This window comes from Solea solea, chromosome 12 (assembly GCF_958295425.1).
Source record: "Solea solea chromosome 12, fSolSol10.1, whole genome shotgun sequence".
NCBI lineage: Eukaryota > Metazoa > Chordata > Actinopteri > Pleuronectiformes > Soleidae > Solea > Solea solea.
The window spans coordinates 15,642,679-15,661,634 of record NC_081145.1 but is presented as its reverse complement, the minus strand read 5'-3'; the positions used below and the strand labels follow the sequence as shown (position 1 = coordinate 15,661,634).

The following is an 18,956-nucleotide window of genomic DNA, read 5'->3' as shown; positions in this document are numbered from 1 at the left end:
TTACACAACAAATACACCCACAACAAAGGGAAGAAACAGAGAAAGAAAAAAACGGGCTCTGAATGTGCACTGCATGGCCTTGTTAAAGATGAGAAAGAGAAAAAGGACCACCCATCTGCTATATAAGGGGGCAATTTGGGGGATGTGGAAGGTTACCATAGCAACAAAGGAAAGAGACAAGAAAATAAAGGCTTACAATAAGCCAAGTAATTCCTTTAGCTAAACCCAAATTGTAGGAATTGCCAGTTCAAAAGCCAATCTCTCAAAAAGCCAAAGCAAATATAACCTGTCTGAATCTATCAAGCAAGTAAAAGATAAAATGAAATTCTCACGCTCGGTTTGATCCCAGGTATTTATTTTTTGATAGGCAAGATGAGAAAATGAGCAGAGGTGACCAATTCACCGCAGACACAGTCTCGATTGACTTTTCCACTCTTAATAATTTAGATTGGCTCTAAAATACATACATTTTTACATCTTAGCAGAACTCAAGATGGCACTGTGGGCCCAGGCTTCCTGAGGGACTTCAAGTAGAGTATGTGAAAGGACGGTCAGTAAGGATAATCTAACTGCTGCTCTCCATGGACTGTGACAGCACGCTGCACTTAAGGCTAAAGGGAACAGCAGCAGCTTGTAAATACGGCCTATAATGTGGTCGTTCATGGTAGTTGGTCACAGTTACTTCAAGAGGTGATTATAGTTTAAATCCCACAGCTATGACAAGAATAACCAAAGCATTCTTCATATGTTCTGTTATAGACCACACTTGTTCACACTTCTTAAAGGATTTCGTAGCAGTGTGTGGGGCCGTGGGTTTACTGTGGGCCAGTGTGGACAAGTCAAATGCACTTTAATGCCATGTGGCCTCAGCAAGTTCAGTTCAGTTGAGTTTATCAGGAGGCTGGTGATGACAATGGTGGTATGAGAGTAGAAAATGTTATTTCTGACTGAACAAACCAATCTACTAGTATGAATCACAATGAACTGACCCATCTATACACATGTATGCGTTTTCCTGTATGTCTATAGTAGAATAAAAGTACTGACCCATGTGAAAGCAACAGTCATTTATTCATCATTTTCAACAAACAACTATTCACTCCCACATTCATTCCTATGGTCAATTTAGAATTTCCATTATACAAATCCCTCATCTGCTTTTCTTTGGACTGTGGGAGGAAGTCAGATTACCTGGAGAAAACCCATGCACACACAGAAAAGCCCTCAGCCGAAACACCTACAGGTGGTAGAGGCGTAGATATCAATTTCGGTTGGTTGGTCAAACAAGGATCCAAAATCAGTGACCTTCTTACTGTGAAGTAACAATATGAGCCATCACACCACCGCCCCAGCTATATTATCAGAAGATAAAAATGTTATATTAAAAAAAAATTCACTCAATCCATGGCTTTGACTCACTGCACTGTCCCTTAATATCACTCTCTAGCTCAGTCTGCTGCAGCTCTCATTAATCCTTTTTATAGAGTCCGTTAAATACAAAAATGCTGCGCCATTATTGAGCCTTGCTATTTTGTATGGAAGATAAAGAGTCAGAGTGGAGCTATTGTTGTTCTGCTTTTAAGAAGCCATGGAACCAAACCACTGCAGTGTTACACTTACTATTCCAGAGCATCAGCATGCTTTCTAAAAATTACACATACAGTAGATGCTGCACTACACTGATTTTGTTTGGTGGAGTGTAAAAAAGAAAAAAAGGTAGCATAATGATGACAATAAAGTGTTTTAAAAATCATAAACAAACAACAGGAACTATCCTCAAGGAGCTCAAATTAATCTCAAAATGCAGATTTAGTTCCCGTATTAATTAAGATTCTCGGTGCTGGGTGGGAAATGTCCTGATGTGAAAAAACCCTAAAAGTAAATCATTAGTGTATAGTATACTTCACACTTGGGCAATCTTTGTTTTAGTCAGTCAGTTTCAGTTAGATGCTATGAAATGTCAGTCAAGGCACAGCATTTAAAGCAGAAGCTAAAATGTGGCTGTTGCTTTAATAATTTAAAATGCATTAATGACGTTCTATGAGGTCATTAGTCTGAAACATTATATTCAGTATTGAGTCAAAATCCTCTGTCTTGAACTCAGTTTTAATATTTCCATTTTTAAATCCTATGACTCAAAAACTCTAGTATTACTACTAACAAATGCAATTATACTGCAAATCCGTCAGTTGTAATGTTCTGTTATATTGTGCAGATATAACAAATTAGATTTGAAGTGTTTTGAAAACTTTAGTGGTGTGTTTTTGTTACTTTCAAAAAGAGATGAAAGAGAGTAAATTGATATTATGTCCCAACATGTAATCCATTCTTTTAATATGTATACAAAGCATTTTAGACACTATATAATATATATAATCGCATTTTTAACTTTCTTAAATAATCTGGAGGATACGCAACTGAAGTTGAGACAAATGATTCCAGTTTTAAACTTTTGCCCTTGTTTCATTTTGCAGGGTTTCCTGTAATTAAAGATGGAATAAATACACTCTTTTGTGGCACATTATGGCACATTATGACTTCAGTCCCAGTTCTTCTCCTCCAGTATCCAGACATACTGTAAAGCATAATATCAGCAGAGGCACAAGACAGTGTTCAGAGTAATATCAGCAGCTGGAACTGCAAAAGTTCACTCAGAGTTTTTGTAGTTGGTAAACAGGTTGTACAGAACCCGGAGCGTGGACTTGAGGTTCAGGTTGACGACATCTATAAAACAAACAGTGGAGAAAAAAGAACAGAGCTTATTCAGGTTTGCCAAACTTTAAATGCTTTGAGGAAGTTTCTGGAAGAATATTTAGACCTTTCACATAATACAAAATTGGGTCCTTGGAAAACTGGGTCACAAAAGTAAAATCTAATTTACAATACAAAGCAGCCTCTTTTATTATTGCTGTTGGACTACTTTCCAACAGAATAATAATAATCATAACAACAATACACTTTGTTTATCTAACAGTGCTTGTAAAAGTGCTAGATAAATCAAATATTACAAGGCATTTTGCCTGGTAAGGAAAGAAAGACAGAAGACAGTTGGGGGGGACAGAGAGGGGGAAAGAAAAATAAGAGGGGGACTAATAAGGAGAGATAAGAGACGGGGACAACAAATCAACATATCAACAATGAAACCCTGCAACAAATACACAAACAATACAAATAGGCAACCGAGAACAGGAACAACAGAACTAAGGCTCCACAATGAAACAAAAAAGTTAAAAATGGCACAAGGAAATATGGGGGACAGGAAAGAGGAGGGGAGAGAAAGAGGGACAGAGGAGACAGAGCAGGGGTATGAGAGAGAGGGAGAGAATAAATAAAATGCTATTTGTAAGTCTGAAAATGACACAGAGTTTGTTCAAAAATAGTTCCCAAGGATTTACATATAATTAACCTATGATGTATTACGTCTTACCAGTAGAGATTTAAAGTATAAAAACACAGCAGTTTTTTTTTTGTTTTTTTTTACCTCAGTGCCTTCTTATTGTAATTTATCATTTAATTTAGGTCAATTTTAATATAGCCACCCTTTGTTAGATCTGTGCTTTATCATCTAGGGATCTCTCCTTTCATTTGTCATGAACCCACAGATGCACACAATGTTAATCACAATATACACATTTTATTTTATAGGTGTGAAACTATAAATAACTGTAATGACTTCAGTTACTGAAGTACTGTACTATTGTACAGTTAATCAACAGTTGATATAAAAGCATGGCATAGAAAATATGGAAAATAAAATGTCAAACAGCGCAATATCACAAGATGAACTATATCCTTACTTGAAAACACTTGAGAGAACAAGTGTTATTAACTATAACTGTGATTACCATTATGGCAAACATCACAAGAAGTCCATGTGTTATATATAAATGGAACAATCTGGACTAGTGGAGGTGAAGGCTGAATAAACTCACCATTTATCCAGTTTACAGTGTAAAGGTAAGGTAAGGTTTCCATCTACTGGACAACCTTTAATATGACTGCTACTGTGTGTCATTGCCTTGATCAGAAGGAGACTAATAAATCTCTGTCAGTTTCCATGAAGTCTTCTCTGGAAATATTTAGATATTTTAAGTTTTGTGTCAGATTTAGTATATCTCGGTCATGTAAGTACCTTCTGGTCTGGCTTTGGGTTTCTTCAGGCCTCCGTCCTGCATCAGCTCAAAGGCAAATGCCACATTGTGGACCTGGGGAGCAAATTAAATATTCTGTCAAACTGATAAAATCCATTTTGACCAACACATTTTACTGAACGAGGGGGAAATCACCTTCTGTTCAAAGCTCTCAGGGGTGAGGAAGAAGTTGTACAGAGGGACAAAGTAGTTTTCTAGCAACCCCATCAGTAATATCAGGTACACCCCATCAGCAAACTGGAAACACACAGAAGAGAGAAGTTGGCAATGCAAATGGCAGGAGGGTCAAAGTTATATCAGTGACAGCACAAGTCTTTAATTCAAACATTCATTCTTGTACCTGAGATTCCAGCTCAGTAACTTCCAGGTTCAGCTTGTTCAGGTGTTTGTTCACAAATGTGATGAGTGACTGGTAACATGACAGACAGAAAGGTTATTAATAAGTCAGTATTATAATCAAATCTCAACTAGGTCATAGAATCCGTGTGTGTTTTTTTTACCGTTTTTACAACATTGAGTTTATCCGGTGCATGATCCAACAGGGTGTCGAAGGCGTCCCTCTCTGCTGTAAAGAGACAGGATTCAAAAGAAATATTTTAGATATTTTTTTTTAAGAATTGTCAAGGTGTTAACTTAGCTAACTTAGCTTAGCATTAAAAACTAAAAAAACAAGGGCAGCCAACCACAGGTTGCTAGCATAGCTCTGTCCACAAATTCAAGAAAAACATGCACCAACAGTTCTCTAGCTTACACATAAATAACCTTTTCATTTAAATTGTAAAATTGTAAAAGCATCAACTTCAAACTTCATCAAGCTTTGAGTCTGTCTGGTCTTGGTGGTAAGCTAAGCTAAACAGACACCAAAATGTAGCCCCATGTCATTGCATGGTAAATACACTGAAAGCACACATACAACTGAGAGAGTCTTGTTCCTAAACAGTAATAATAGTGTATATACGCGCACAAAATCAATATATTAAGCCAGTGTTTCCCAATCTTGGTCCTCAGGGACCACTGCCCTGCATGTTTAATGTCGCCCTGTTCTAACATACCTGATTCAAATGAATGGATCGTTACCAGGCTTTTGCTGCGCTTGATGATGAGCATTTGAGTTAGGTGTGTTGGATGATTTATTTTACAGTGGAATTATTGATTTTTTTGTTATTTTCCTGGCCCATTTGTTCATCCAACGTATAACTGTCAAGCTGCAATTATCACAAAGTAGCACATACAGTGACAATATTGAATATTTAAGATGGGAATGTTGGAGTAGCATCTCTGGTTTTGTAATGCCATGAGCCTGGTACTGACCTATCACTCAATGGGAAGTCAAATGCATATAAACTACTACTGAATATTCTTTAAAGCACATGGACAAAGAAATGTGTGTGGTTGAGACTCACCAAATCGTCCCATCATCATCCTGAAAAACAAAAGAATTGAGACTGAATTTAAAAAAAAAAAAAAAAATTGTTTGTTTGTGTTGCGTTAACCACCCTCCCAAGATTCAGTGTCAGTCAATGTACAGGACACTACTTGCTAACACATAGGAAACAGCTGTCAGCTCTTACTCTGTGGTGCTCGTCAGCTCTTTGGAGACTAGAGCTGTCTGCAGGATTCCCTCTCGTTTCTGCTCAAATTACAGAGAATAACTACAGTTATTGAACAGAAAGATGACACTAATATCAAATATAGGCATTACGTTATCACTACAATGGGTTAGCTTTAGAAGATTGTTTTGTGTTTGTTTCATACAGGTTGTTTCAATGTCCCAATGTGTTTTTGTCATGTTATATTCTTACATGTTGTTAAAGCTGCAAATAGTCAGAATCCTTTTAATGTCAATGAGGATTTCCTGGTTAAATAAAGACATATCTGTACCATACAACATTAGTGCACATAATGATTATGGATATTTTACCTTGACCACGACCACTTGTACAGACACGTGCTCAGGAAGTCGAATAGGGGCCTGAAAGTGCATCGCGAGCGCCACCAACAGATGAACAATAGCCACCAGGTTCTTTGAATGGATCGCTGTAACAGTAAATCATCATTTTAAATCATCAGCTCTTTCACACAAAAAATTATACATAATGATGTGTAAGGAATTTTGTCAATGTGAAATGTAACTGTGCTTTGGAAGAGACAAAAGAATGGAAAAGATGCAGCTCAGCAGTTAATGACGAATGAATTCATGCAAATCAAGAGTTAGAGTTACTCAGAACTCGGCTTCAGATTATAAAATTACCATTTTTAATGAGTTTGTATACGGACGATGACGGGGTTGACAAAAGGTAGTACTATAAAAATAGCAGGAGCCAGAAGTGAAAGTTCACTTAATTCCTCTTCCATACTAACTTACAGTTGATGGAACTATACACGTACTTTTCCATACATACGTAGGTCCATCATGACAAAACAATGCACAAAACATAATTTTCTACAAAAAACAAAATAAAAAAACTGGGATTAAATAGGGTGGCCTTCACCTAAACTGATCAGATCAATAAATTAATCAATTATTTGTAGAGTCTCATCTGTCCATGTAAGGAATAGATAACAATAACTGGGTAAACTGTGAAGCCTCCAATTTCACAATTACCATCCCAAGTCAATACAATGTTAGAAAGATGGCACAATTATATTATGGGAAATTCAGTAATTGCTCTTGGAAAAAAGCATTTGCATTCTCAATGGGATTATCCTGGTAAAATAAGGGTTAAATAAAAAGATAAAATAAAATAAAAGCACATTACTAGAGTCAACATTAAACTCACAGTCTACGCTCCATTCGCTGGTCCAGCCATGAGGCCTCAGCAGTTCATTCACGGCCTCCAAAACTGTCTGGAGCTTCTGCTTCTGGCCGATCTCTGACTGGGTCACCTCAGCCACATTCAACTTCCTGCCAGACAACTTTTCTGTCAACAGAAAGATACAAAATAATGTAAAGAGTCACAAGAAAACACTGAAGACTATCATGGATCATTTTTAGACATGATCACGCAGCATCGTCATGTCACTAAATCACACCAGCAAGAAATGTCGGTGCTTTGAAGAGAACTGCTCTGAAATAAGAAGCTCCCTTCAGGTGCAAAGGGCAAAGAAAAAAACTGCCCAGAATCTCATTTACATAAGAATGACGATAAAAGTGCTTCAAGCCTACACGTCTGAAGAGTTTGAATATGAAAAGTGTGATGGCTTCAGACAACAAAGACGGAAGACTTTGTACTGAGGAAAAGCAAGGAAGGGGATTTCAGAAACCTCATATCAAATCTCATATGCATGGGTTAAATTATACTTTAAAAAAAGGAACATACAGGTCTAATAACAAAAAGAAACTCAGAATGGGCACTGATGCAATAAAGTGGGGTTACATAAACGCTTGAAAGTTACAACAAAAAACAAAAAAAAGTACACAAAATCACACATCTGTTTTTAAAATGTCTACACTATTATTGTTATTTAACCTTTATTTAACCAACTAATTGTTATTCTTGACACTTCTCAAACATATGAAAGAAATATCAATCCTATTTTATATGTGTTACCTTTAAAGATTTAGTATAGAACACACAAAGGCAGGCAGCTAAAACAAAGACAATTTTTTTCAAGTGACATAAATAGGGGGAGACACAGATGCAAAGAGAAAAGACACAGAGGAACATGAGGGAACAGACGCATGAGCAAACTCAAGGGGGAAGCGGCATGATGCGACATGAGAAAAATGAACAGATGGAATCACAGAGTACCGTGAGCAGGGAGACATGGGGGGGCACACACATCAGCAAAACTAGACAAAGACAGAAGAAGGAGAGGAACACGATGCATAAATCAAAGTTATGACATAAAACAGAAAATAAGTCAAAGAGTCACTTAAGAGCGACAGTTTATTATTCTTGTCCGTGCTCGTGTTGACACAGTGGAGGATACGCGAGAGCAGAGAACGACAAGAAACTAACCAGTGTCAAGATAAATAATAGAGGAGTTGAAGTTAGATTCTGTGTATAAGAGTTTTTTCTTTGGTTCATAAGGAAATGGGTGGATTCTAACATTTTGCTCTATGATTTTAAAGTGAATTGAAATGTAGGTTTTAAATAAATACCAATTAAGTGTTTACTCTAATCCTTATTTGACTGCACAGAGAGTGTTGCAAAATGAAAGAACAGAATTCTGATATCTACAAATGCATCATTGACAAGGTAAATAAAATTGCAACTGACAGAATATAAACTTAATTCTTATTGGTGGTTATATTGCAGATTGTTTAAAAATAAATTATTATGGGGTTTGGTTAAGTAGTGTTGTTGATGTGTTAACTTTATCAGCCTGTTGTAACAACTAACAAACACAAGGGGGAAGCCCCTCACAATCAAAGCAGCACATTGATAACAGGGGAGACTAGACAGCTGCTGCTGGTATAAGAATGTCTGTATTTTATTTAATAAGAAAGAAAGTATGCCACATTAGTTTTGCCAGAAGTTAGAGTATAGTTAATGAATAAAGGGATATCTCTTATTTGTTCCAGGTGCCTACTTCTCGCAGGCTTTGAAGATAAGACTTACATCACATTCAGACACAAGAGAAAAAAACAACAGCATATCAGATATAAACTCCACCATGGTCTCATTCTGTAAACTATATTCTGTCAGAATACACAGGAGAGTAAACAGGAGGCTTCAGGAAAAGTTTCACTGACGGAATTATGAAATATATCCAACATTATGAAATGCACCTACATTTCCATTCTTGAGCAATACTCTTATCCACAGGGCTGCAACTAACAACTATTTTCATACCTCACCTGATTACCTGTTGATTATTTTCTTTATTGGTCAATTAGTTTAGAATACACCAACCCATCAATTAGACAATCAATTACTGATTATGTATCTGTCACAGGTGTTTGTGATTTGTCTCATTTTCTGATGTTGCATAGATGAAGACGTGATGCCAAAGAAAAAACAGTTTCTTACCAAATAACTTCTGGAGAACTTGTCCATCGTAGCAGTCCTCCTCCAGGTCTTTAACTATGATCCGGTCTTCTTCCAACTCACTGTTGATCCAGTCAATCAAGACCTGCAAACACGTCAAACTACAATGCAGCCTTTATCTGTAATGTACGTATGTAAGTCGTTAAGATTCCAATTGCTCTTGTTATAAGAAATACCACGATGCATGTACACAAAATGTAACTGCTGTCTACCTTCAATAAATCTTTGAACTTCAGATTTTCCCTCGATGTTGGGTCCAGCATGACCCTCTCAGCATTGTCCTCTGATGAGGGACAGAAGACAGTCAGTGGACATGCGAGTAGACATTTGCAATCAAAGTCATATTTTCTGTTCAAACCCTATGCACATTTATCTTCCATCTATTTGTGCACAACATTGTGTCTCTCGTAGATACAAGTATACAACCACAATGCACCATTTCAATGTAACCCACATTTACACAGTGATTCACATGGTGGCTGAGGACATTGGCGTCTCCACCCACTTTCATTTCCTGCTCCTCTACTGTCAAAGTCTCCATTAGTCAACATTATGTCACATTCATATTTCCCTGTAACCTCAGTAACCTCAGATATGAACTCAGTCTTGGTGAAGATATCAGAAAAAAACGTCAAATCATTTTAAAACCTTGAGAGATGAATAAAAGACTTCTATACCTGTGTGCATGTGTGTTTTTATGTGTGTATTCACCCAGCAGCGTGTCCTCTGGATGGATGTCAGTCCCAGTGGGAAGCATGGGAGCATTGATGGCATTCTTACCCTCCTCGTGAAGATCACTCACTAGACAGAACAAAAACAGACCAAATGAAACCATGACTGTGACTGTGGATAGAAACAAAGAAAATGAAAAATACACAGTTGACACATAGTGAGGAAGATTTGGAGTCAATTTTACTTTTAACCTGCTCTCTCATTCGAGACACCATTTAAATAATTCAAGCACCACTTTGCTGTATTTAGATTCAGTAAAATTCAAATTGACCAAAGAGAAAGGTTTCATGAGCATTTCAGTTTCAACACGAAATCTTAAAGTGTATCTGTCACTGATTTATTTCTTCTTTTTCCTTTTGCTTACCAACAGTCAGCAGTGAGGAATAAATAAGTACTTTTATTCAAGTTCTGCATTGCACACAAAACAATTCTGAGGTGTTTGTTTGTTTTTTTTTACTTTAAATTCTCTTCAGTTTTTTTGCTCCCTCTCCATTTAATTGCAGAGAGAAATATTTAATGTTTTACTCCAATACCAGTACAGATAAGAAATTATGATTCATTTTAAACCATTCAGCCCCATCTCAACCAGGTTATTGTGGTATTGCTACATGGCATACAATCTTTAAATCAAAAGACACTATAGTGCAAAAGTGTAGTCTCTTACTTACTTATTAAATTATTGAAGTTAGGTAAACTAATTCAATTCTATATTAAATTTGGTCTGAACCAGTCTAAAATAATGGAGAACTGTGTGTGACCGGTGCACTGGTGGATAAGCTTAACAACCCATGTGTTGATTCTGAGCTGCTGACAGAACTGTCATATGTCTGCCACTTCCTCAATTGTTTTTCCTCCAGCCCTGTGAGACTCTTCCCTCTCCTACACAGACTGGATTACAGGGGCAGCACTGTGTCCATACAGCTTAGTTACATAATCAAGTGCCTCAAGAATGGAGCTTCTAAATGGGATTGAACCAATTACTTGATTTTGATAATCAATGAATAGGTTTGAGTGTGTGTTTTCTGTTTTCTGGTTTCTTTGCTCCAGATAATATTTTGGTTTGTGGACATAAGACATCTGAGAAAATCATCATTCCCAGGTTCGAAAAACACTGATCAACATTTGTAACATTTTCTTATTCATTTTAGGGACAAGTCGAGAAAAGAAATTAATAAATTCTGAAAATAATCGTTAGTTGCAGCTCTACTTCTAACTGCAGTACCCTTTCGGTAATACTTTACGTTACAGTACAGTAACAATATGCTAATAGTATGGTGATTTCTCATTACCATGCTATGACCTGGATATTACTTTGAAAATAACATGGTATTATTGTTATACCATCTCCTTGTTACCACTGTTATTACTAAGCTGGAAACTGTATTAGAACTATAATGGTATTACCATGATATATCCACTCTATCACAATTTATTTTCACACACATTTTTTCCACACGTAATTTTTTCTTGGCTAATATATGTTAAAATATTCTTAAACTATGGTTGGAATTAAAATTTTGTATGACTACAGCTCATTTAAAAAGAGAAAAGACACACATTACAAATACACACAATCTATCTTTGAACAAAGTCAATTATTGCTGAGGTGCTTTCGCGTCTGACTAGACGGATACTCCAGGGATTTAAAGGCTTTCTTCCTCTAATGGCAACAGAGCTTTTATCATCCACCATTTCAATTTGCAAGACCTCCACCACCACAATCAATCATCTCAAATCTGTCATTTCATTGACCCTGCGATTTTAAAAGCCAGGGAGAATATGCAAGGGGTAACAACAATGGATTTATTTGAGTGCTTTTTCCAAATTAAATCGCGTAGAGTCCATTTTTTCAGATCGAGAATATAATGAAAGAGTTTAGAGTACAAGTACAAAGCTCGAAGAAGAGGTCCCCACAGGTTTACTATCTGATTCCGGCTTCTGGAGCGCTGGATCTCATAACAGATCAGCAGTTTGAACTGTAATTACACTGCTGTCCTGCTGCATTTCATCATAATTACACTGTTTCCTCCCTCAATGTCTATCTGACTGCATTACTGCTGCTTAGTACTGCAGGCAGCACAGAGTTTTGGCACTTCACACAGTTAAGTATAAATTAAACCATATCACTGAACTACTGCGACAGATCTATGCAGAGTGATATAGAGAAAAAAAAAATACTTTCACGGAAAAGTTCATAAATGTAACAAAACAACCAGTCAGTTCTAAACTTGACATATCACACTAACCAGCACACTTCCACCCACAGTGCACTAAGGTAACAGGTCCCACATCCTAAATTCCACATCCAGGTTCGCTAAAAAGGTCAAACATTAAAACAATACTACCTGGTTTCTTTTTCTTGGTCCCACACAGCAGCCCCGCCATGATTCAGCTATAAACCTGCAGATTCCCCCAATGGCAGAGAGCAAAGGTAGAAAACGGGGTGTATATATGTATGTACGCTGAATGTGAGTGTGTGTGTGTCTGTGTGAATCAGAGTCGGCTGGGGCTGAACAGTGGCAGGGGCATCGTCACGTGTTTATTTCTGTCACAACCCTCCACCCCACCTCTGCGGTCCAGTTACTGGAGACTCTGGGAGGTTCGTGAGTGTATGTGTTTACATGTGTGTGCTTGTGACAGGAAGAAGATATCACCAGGACACATGCGGTAGACTTCACTGACCTATGACAGGTACAGTGTCCATTAGATATCATTATTATTTTGACTTGAAAGTGTATTTTCCAGTGAAAACCTCCTATTTTATGGCATAATGTTGTCCTCATAATCACAAGAGACTGTTAAAAATCAGATGCAATCTAGTATATTCACAGCAACGAGAGAGAACAGATTCCGCCTATGACTGGAGCCTTTGCTGCAGCAGATACAATCACTCATTCTGTGGCTCACACTGTTTCCAGAAGAACATTAATTCATTAATTGAATGCAAAGCCTGCAGTTGGGAAAAGTTAGTCGAGCTAATGTCCACTTTAGTGCAAATTCATGTAAAAACCTCCATATGTACGGACACAGTGATTATTTAAGAGGAGAAATGCTCTTAGTATAATAAGACCACATCGTAAACAAACGGGAGTAAAACAGATTGAAATCGACATTTTCTTGCTTTCTACCCCTGCTCCGGGTGGGGGGGGGGGGGGGGGGGTTGTATATAGTGGCACAGGGGGAGGATATAAATAATGCTGCAGTATGGAGGAGACCGAGTGGACCTTAAATATAGCTCTAGTTATTTAGACCAACACAAGCACTGGTGATTAACAGACGCCAGGACATGACAGTGTCACCGAGTCTGTTCTACAGGAACTCCATCCATAACCATGTCATATGACACTATTTAATTATAACACCTCAGTACTTTTTATATTTATACACAGTATAATGTTATGTTGTTGTTTTTTCCAACGTTCTACTATGGTCTCAATGGTCGCTCAATATAATTATATCTGGCCCACAAAACAATTTTATTTGTCTATTTTTAACGGCCTGGCATGAAATAGCACGCATTCATACTACAAATCCCATAATGCACTGCGGAAGCTGCCCTGCAGGTCAAGACCTGTCAGTACCAACCCCTCCTCCCAGTAATCAATGGTCAGCGCTTTGTTTTCTGCTTTTCTTCCTCCTATAATCAACCAGTTTGTTCATATTTGAAATATGCTGATTTCTTCTAGAAAAACCTATTGTGGTCTGGCTGTGTAAATTAATATTTCTGATAAAAACATAGCCAGTTTTAGATGTTAAACCTGTTCGGCCCATGACTTATACCATGTATTCAATTTTGGTCCCTTGTGTGACGATTGAGTTTGACACCCCTGGTCTAACCTAAAACATTAGACCTTGGATCCCCAGAAGGACAGATTTAAACTCTGATTCCTCCCTTAATTGAAAGGAAAGAGGAACTTTAATTTTATAGTATGTAGTTTTACATAAATACAAAGCACGAGCAAAGAACTCATATGAATAAGACTGTGCCTGCATTGCCAGTTCATCTAATAAAGGATATGTTGATACAACAGCATAGATATATTGAAACAACCCTGTCTATTAAATCTTATTTTACTTCTAAAATACTTCAAATGAACAACTGCTAATATCAGAACAAATAATTTACCAGCTTATGCAAATGTTGGTAATATTTGTATTTGCATGACGATGCTTTAAAAATCTCAAACCCTTGAATTTTTTAAATATTAGTATCAGTTGCATCATAACAACATACTATACACTGTACCAAGCAATAACTCACCACAGTGAGTCAAAGGCAGCAACGATAAGAAACGTAAAGAGAGTAAAAGAGAGGAAAATAAATACACATGACTTACTATTATCAGCCAACCTCCAACAGAACCACTTCTTGAGTTATACTTTGTATTTTCAGAGTGTGATTACTGTTTACACTATGATAATATATCATGGGTGTGACTGACACTCATCCTCTCACTCCTTTTATAGCTAAAATTCGTTTTATCCGCATTATCATCCCAGCCCTGCTTTTGCTGACTGAGAGACTTGTGTCTTGTCAGAGAAACACATACTTCCTAGTTTATCAGGGTACACAGTACAGAGCCAGGCTCATGACAGGGTCTATTGTACATTGATGAAAACCTTGAGAAACATTTGTCATCCCATTCCTGAAACAACAAGTTTAGATTTTTATACTTGTTTAGATTTGATTTTACTAAAGGTTAGTGGCAGCTCACAGAGACTTTCACTGATTTTAAAAAACATTTTTAAGAAATGTTTCTTTTTAATGAACAAAGTAAATATTATACAGTCAGTGAGTAAAATGTATACTCTGCATTATAAATGTACATTTACAAATGTATTTGCTGAGAGGTGAGACACTTCCTGGCCATATACTCTCTTTATTAAGTATAAATGCACAGTTCCTCTAAAAATAAAGAAAATGGGAAATTAAGGATCCCACATGAGTGTGAGAGAGTTGAGGGAGCCTCTTATTGTTGAGAGAAAAAGAGAGGGAGGTGAAAGAAGAGAAGAGTCACAGAAAACAGAAAAAAAAGAAACACTAAAGATATTGCTGTAAACATTTCCAAAATGTAGACATTTGATGAATGTTCTCCAGCTTTTTACTTTATAATGCATACATTTTTCAAACATATATCTCTTGGGAAATGTATGATTAACTTAATTAATGTAAGTCTGTAAGTCTATAACAGAAATGGCAGAAACAGTCAGAAATGTTATGTTGTGCTCTTGTTTAAGTGGCTTCCGATATAAAAATGTTTAGGAACCACTGTCATATATGATAGCAAATAATAAGACTGTATAGGTTTTGGACAGATGGTTTGATAGTTGGGTTCAAACAGATTCCTGAGTTTTTCAAAACTTTAATTTTAATGTGGAAATTATATTTTTTGTGGAAACGTGCAAACGCAATCACAGTATTTTAATTTAAGTAAATTGATTACAACTGATGTGATGTAATTACATCAGTGTATTTCGCCCCCTCCCAAAAAATATTACCAGCTGCCACTGCTAAATGTGTAGTTATGAGGACCTTGACAGAGTTTAAGTCCCTTCTCCAAGTGAAGCAACTTTTCCAGTGACAACTCACCTCTGTTGAGTGTTCCCCTTCAACGTGTATAAAAGACCACACCCAGGACTAACAGGAAGCACAACAACAGCTGCATGTGAGGCCACACACTATGCTCCATTAGCAGCACTGACTTCCTACTACTGTTTTATGCTACTGTGCACTCTAATCCCACAATTATTAGATTGTCTCTGACCTGTGTTTCATCAGTGTTTAAATCCACTTTGACACTGAGGTCATGTTGGATTAGGTTCTGTCCATCAACACTAAATTATCATCATGCCATGTAAATTGGCAAAATTAAAATCTGGGGATCACAAGGAGAGCAGTTCATTTCCGGTATTGGTAAGACAAATTAAGATTTGTACAAGAAAGAACTCCTGATTTATCTCTTATCACTGTTATATCTACACAATTTTTTTTCTGATCTTAGCAGCATGATGGTTACATTATATTTTACGATGATTAATGGTGAACACAGGGCTGCAGCTAATTTGGCTGACTGGCTGATTTATGCCTAAGAGAAGATTAAGATCTTTAGTATTAAAAATTGTATAAGAAAGGGTGACAGCTAATGGTGTCAGGGAAAACTTTAAAAGAAATCAGGGAACTATGGTGGCATTCACTTCTCAGAAAGAATATTGTTCTCCTTTGTTTGCATGTTTTTTTCTGCTCAGGCTGCTGCAGGAGCATACCTTAAGAACATGTAAAAGGCTTATTATATTATACTATTTTATTTGTGACTTATTTGATTTTGCCATTATATCCTCCTAAATGTTACACACTGGACCTTTAACTGTCTGGAGAGAGCTGAGTCTATCAGGCTGACGCTAACAATTATTAACCAATCTCTTACTAAACTCATGCCACACAAGATATGGTGAGTTAAGTCCAGATAATGTGTGTGTCACATTATTGTACAGCTGTATTTTTTTTCTGTATTATTAAGTCAGTAAAATACTGAAATTGCCCAGAGTGAACAAAACAACAGATTACATTTTGCATACTCCCCCCAAAACTCAACCTGACACAGAGTTTAACTGAACTTCAGGTCACACCAGACTATTAGTAATAGTAAATATATTGTTTTTTTTTTTTTTTTTTACGTTTTGTGCATCATTGAATACACATTCCCAAAAAATCTAATCACAGTTTTAAACAAACCTTTACTGAAATAAGATTTGATCAATTATTACAATACAAATATGGATGAATATGGCTCCAAAATAATGATGGTGATCTTACTTAAGACCTTACTTTAACTACATGGATGAGGACAGACACACACACAGGTTTGTGCAGTTATACTTTTAAGGACACTGCATTGACTTCCAGCCAAACCAAAGCATTATCCCTAACCAAGTTAAAGCCTAAACCTAACCTTGACCTAACCACAATTCAAAACTTGCCTTAACTTAACGAGTTGAGGTTCTGCCTCATTAGGACCATGTTTTGGTCTCCATGACCAAACATGGTCTGGTCCTGACGAGGCTGGTGTTTGCCAGAAAAGAGGTAACACACTCACACACTGGGGCGTCAAACCTTGCAGCTGTCTGTTTAACAGACAGTCACAGGCATGTGTGAGGGCAGAAAATAGTTTGGTCAATTGGAAGTTTGTGTTTACTGGAAAAAAAAAAACCTTTGGTGTTTATATGTGGACAAAATAGAGCAACAAAAGCAGCAGAGTATTCCTCTTACACCTTTATCTTCTTCATAACCTTGCATTCCCATCAACGGTCAGTGACTGTGTGATCTATTTATGTTTATGACCTCATGTTAGAAACCCGTGGAACTGTTGAGGCTGAGGCTTTGTCTGGTCTCTACATTTATTATCAAACAAATAAAAACTAAACTACACCATAACAGTTGTATCACAAAATGCATATATATGCAAATATGCTTTAGGACTCCATACATTTCCTCCTGTTTGAGCTGTTCAAAGTGATACAGGTTGGTTTTCTGTGCCAATTTGGTGTAAATGTGAAATGATACAGCTGTGGAATTATCTGCTTAACACATCAAAGAAGAGGGTAAATAAGACAACTTTCCTAATGTGTGAATAACACAGTTCTCTTTGCACTAAAGAGACTGATGACATCATGAAGACAACTAGGAGTTACTGGCTAGAATTGAAGGCAAATGGCCTGAAGACATCTTCTTAATAACCACAATTACAAATATATACTGTATATTCAAAATAAGCTGTGCTGACTATTACATTATAGCCAACTTATCAAGAAGTCAGGGGTCTTTAGTTCAGATCTGCTACTTCATCCTGGATTTAAAGATATTAGGTGCGATCACACTTTCTTCTGTTTTGTCCTTGTGATGATGAATTAAGAATTCCCATCCTGTCTCATGGTTCATTTGTATTATTTGTAATATGTGTTCTACTCTGGTTTCTGGTCTCTGTCTCCAAGTAAAATGATCCAATTTTTCCTTGCACAACACAACAATAATTTTCAAAATGTATTACTAAATTAAACCTTCATGATTTCATACCACAGTGAACCAGATTGTATCAGAATAACAAACATAATTCACCTGAGTAAAGGAAAGGCTGTGTGCTCATACTGAACTGCAGCACCATGGACAGAAACACACTCTCTCTCACACACACACACGCACACACAGCGACAAACACAAAGGACATCTTTCTTCTCTCTACTCACTCACCTTCTTTAGACTTCTTCTTCCTCACCAAAGTTCCTCCTAATTTCCCCAAAAAAGAAGATTCGTCCTTTTTCATTTTAACGCAGTGAGGAGTGGTAGATTTGGTGGCGGCCCCGGACATCTTTCAGGGTGACTCCGCACGCGCGTGTGTTACCGTTCAGTCACTCCTCCTCCTTCTGGTGATGCATTTAGGAGCAGGAGGGAAACTCCAGTCACTGTGGGGACACCAGCTCAAGTTTAGAGATGCAGTGCGTGAAACAACAACCACAGAGAAGAGATTAAAAAGAAATAGAGAAAAAAGAAAATGATGACTGTGTGACATGCGGAGTCTTCATTTGCTCCACGGTTTATACCCACGATTCACACTACAGCGACACCCAGTGGCCGGACTGTTTCTGATGTTTTTGTTCATTATTGGAATTCGCAGTACATGAACGTTAATATATATTTATGTATGATAGATGGACCTGAACATTTATTTTTACTTTACACCCACTGACGGATAATACACAAACACATCTACTTGTATTTCCATTGTAACTTTTATGCTACATTTTCTGAAGAAATCACTGGAATTCTGCGATTTAAAGTCAAAATTGTGAAAAAAAAACTGAATTATGCAATTAAATTCAGAATTGATAGATTAAAGTCAGCATTCTATCAATTTCCAAAACAAATTTCACGTGTACATTGTACATTGAAAATAGATACTTAAAAAATAATGTATTTACCAATACATTTTATGATGCTTATGCAATAATTACGTAAAATCGTAGGATTTGTAATGTAGTGTAGCAATGTATTGTGCAATTGTATGCAATATTCACTGTACTGTAG

General features: G+C 36.9%; 1 protein-coding gene across 4 annotated transcripts; it reads right to left on the bottom strand.

Moving 5' to 3' along the window:
• Positions 1-1,052: 1,052 nt before the first annotated feature.
• Positions 1,053-18,714, bottom strand: parvb (parvin, beta). Of its 4 annotated transcripts, none has more exons than XM_058645778.1 (13): positions 18,123-18,714; positions 9,857-9,946; positions 9,358-9,428; positions 9,128-9,230; positions 6,932-7,072; positions 6,073-6,188; positions 5,723-5,781; positions 5,555-5,574; positions 4,652-4,713; positions 4,492-4,560; positions 4,287-4,388; positions 4,133-4,205; positions 1,053-2,724 (listed from the first exon to the last, which is right to left on the bottom strand). In XM_058645778.1, exons 1-13 carry the CDS (start codon positions 18,238-18,240, stop codon positions 2,648-2,650), a joined length of 1,101 nt encoding a protein of 366 aa, XP_058501761.1. In that variant the 5' UTR covers positions 18,241-18,714; the 3' UTR covers positions 1,053-2,647. The 4 variants fall into 4 exon arrangements, with proteins under 4 accessions (XP_058501761.1, XP_058501760.1, XP_058501762.1 ...); XM_058645777.1 differs by having other exon boundaries at positions 4,652-4,716; positions 18,123-18,711; XM_058645779.1 differs by lacking the exon at positions 18,123-18,714 and adding an exon at positions 12,223-12,376 and having other exon boundaries at positions 4,652-4,716.
• Positions 18,715-18,956: the final 242 nt, after the last annotated feature.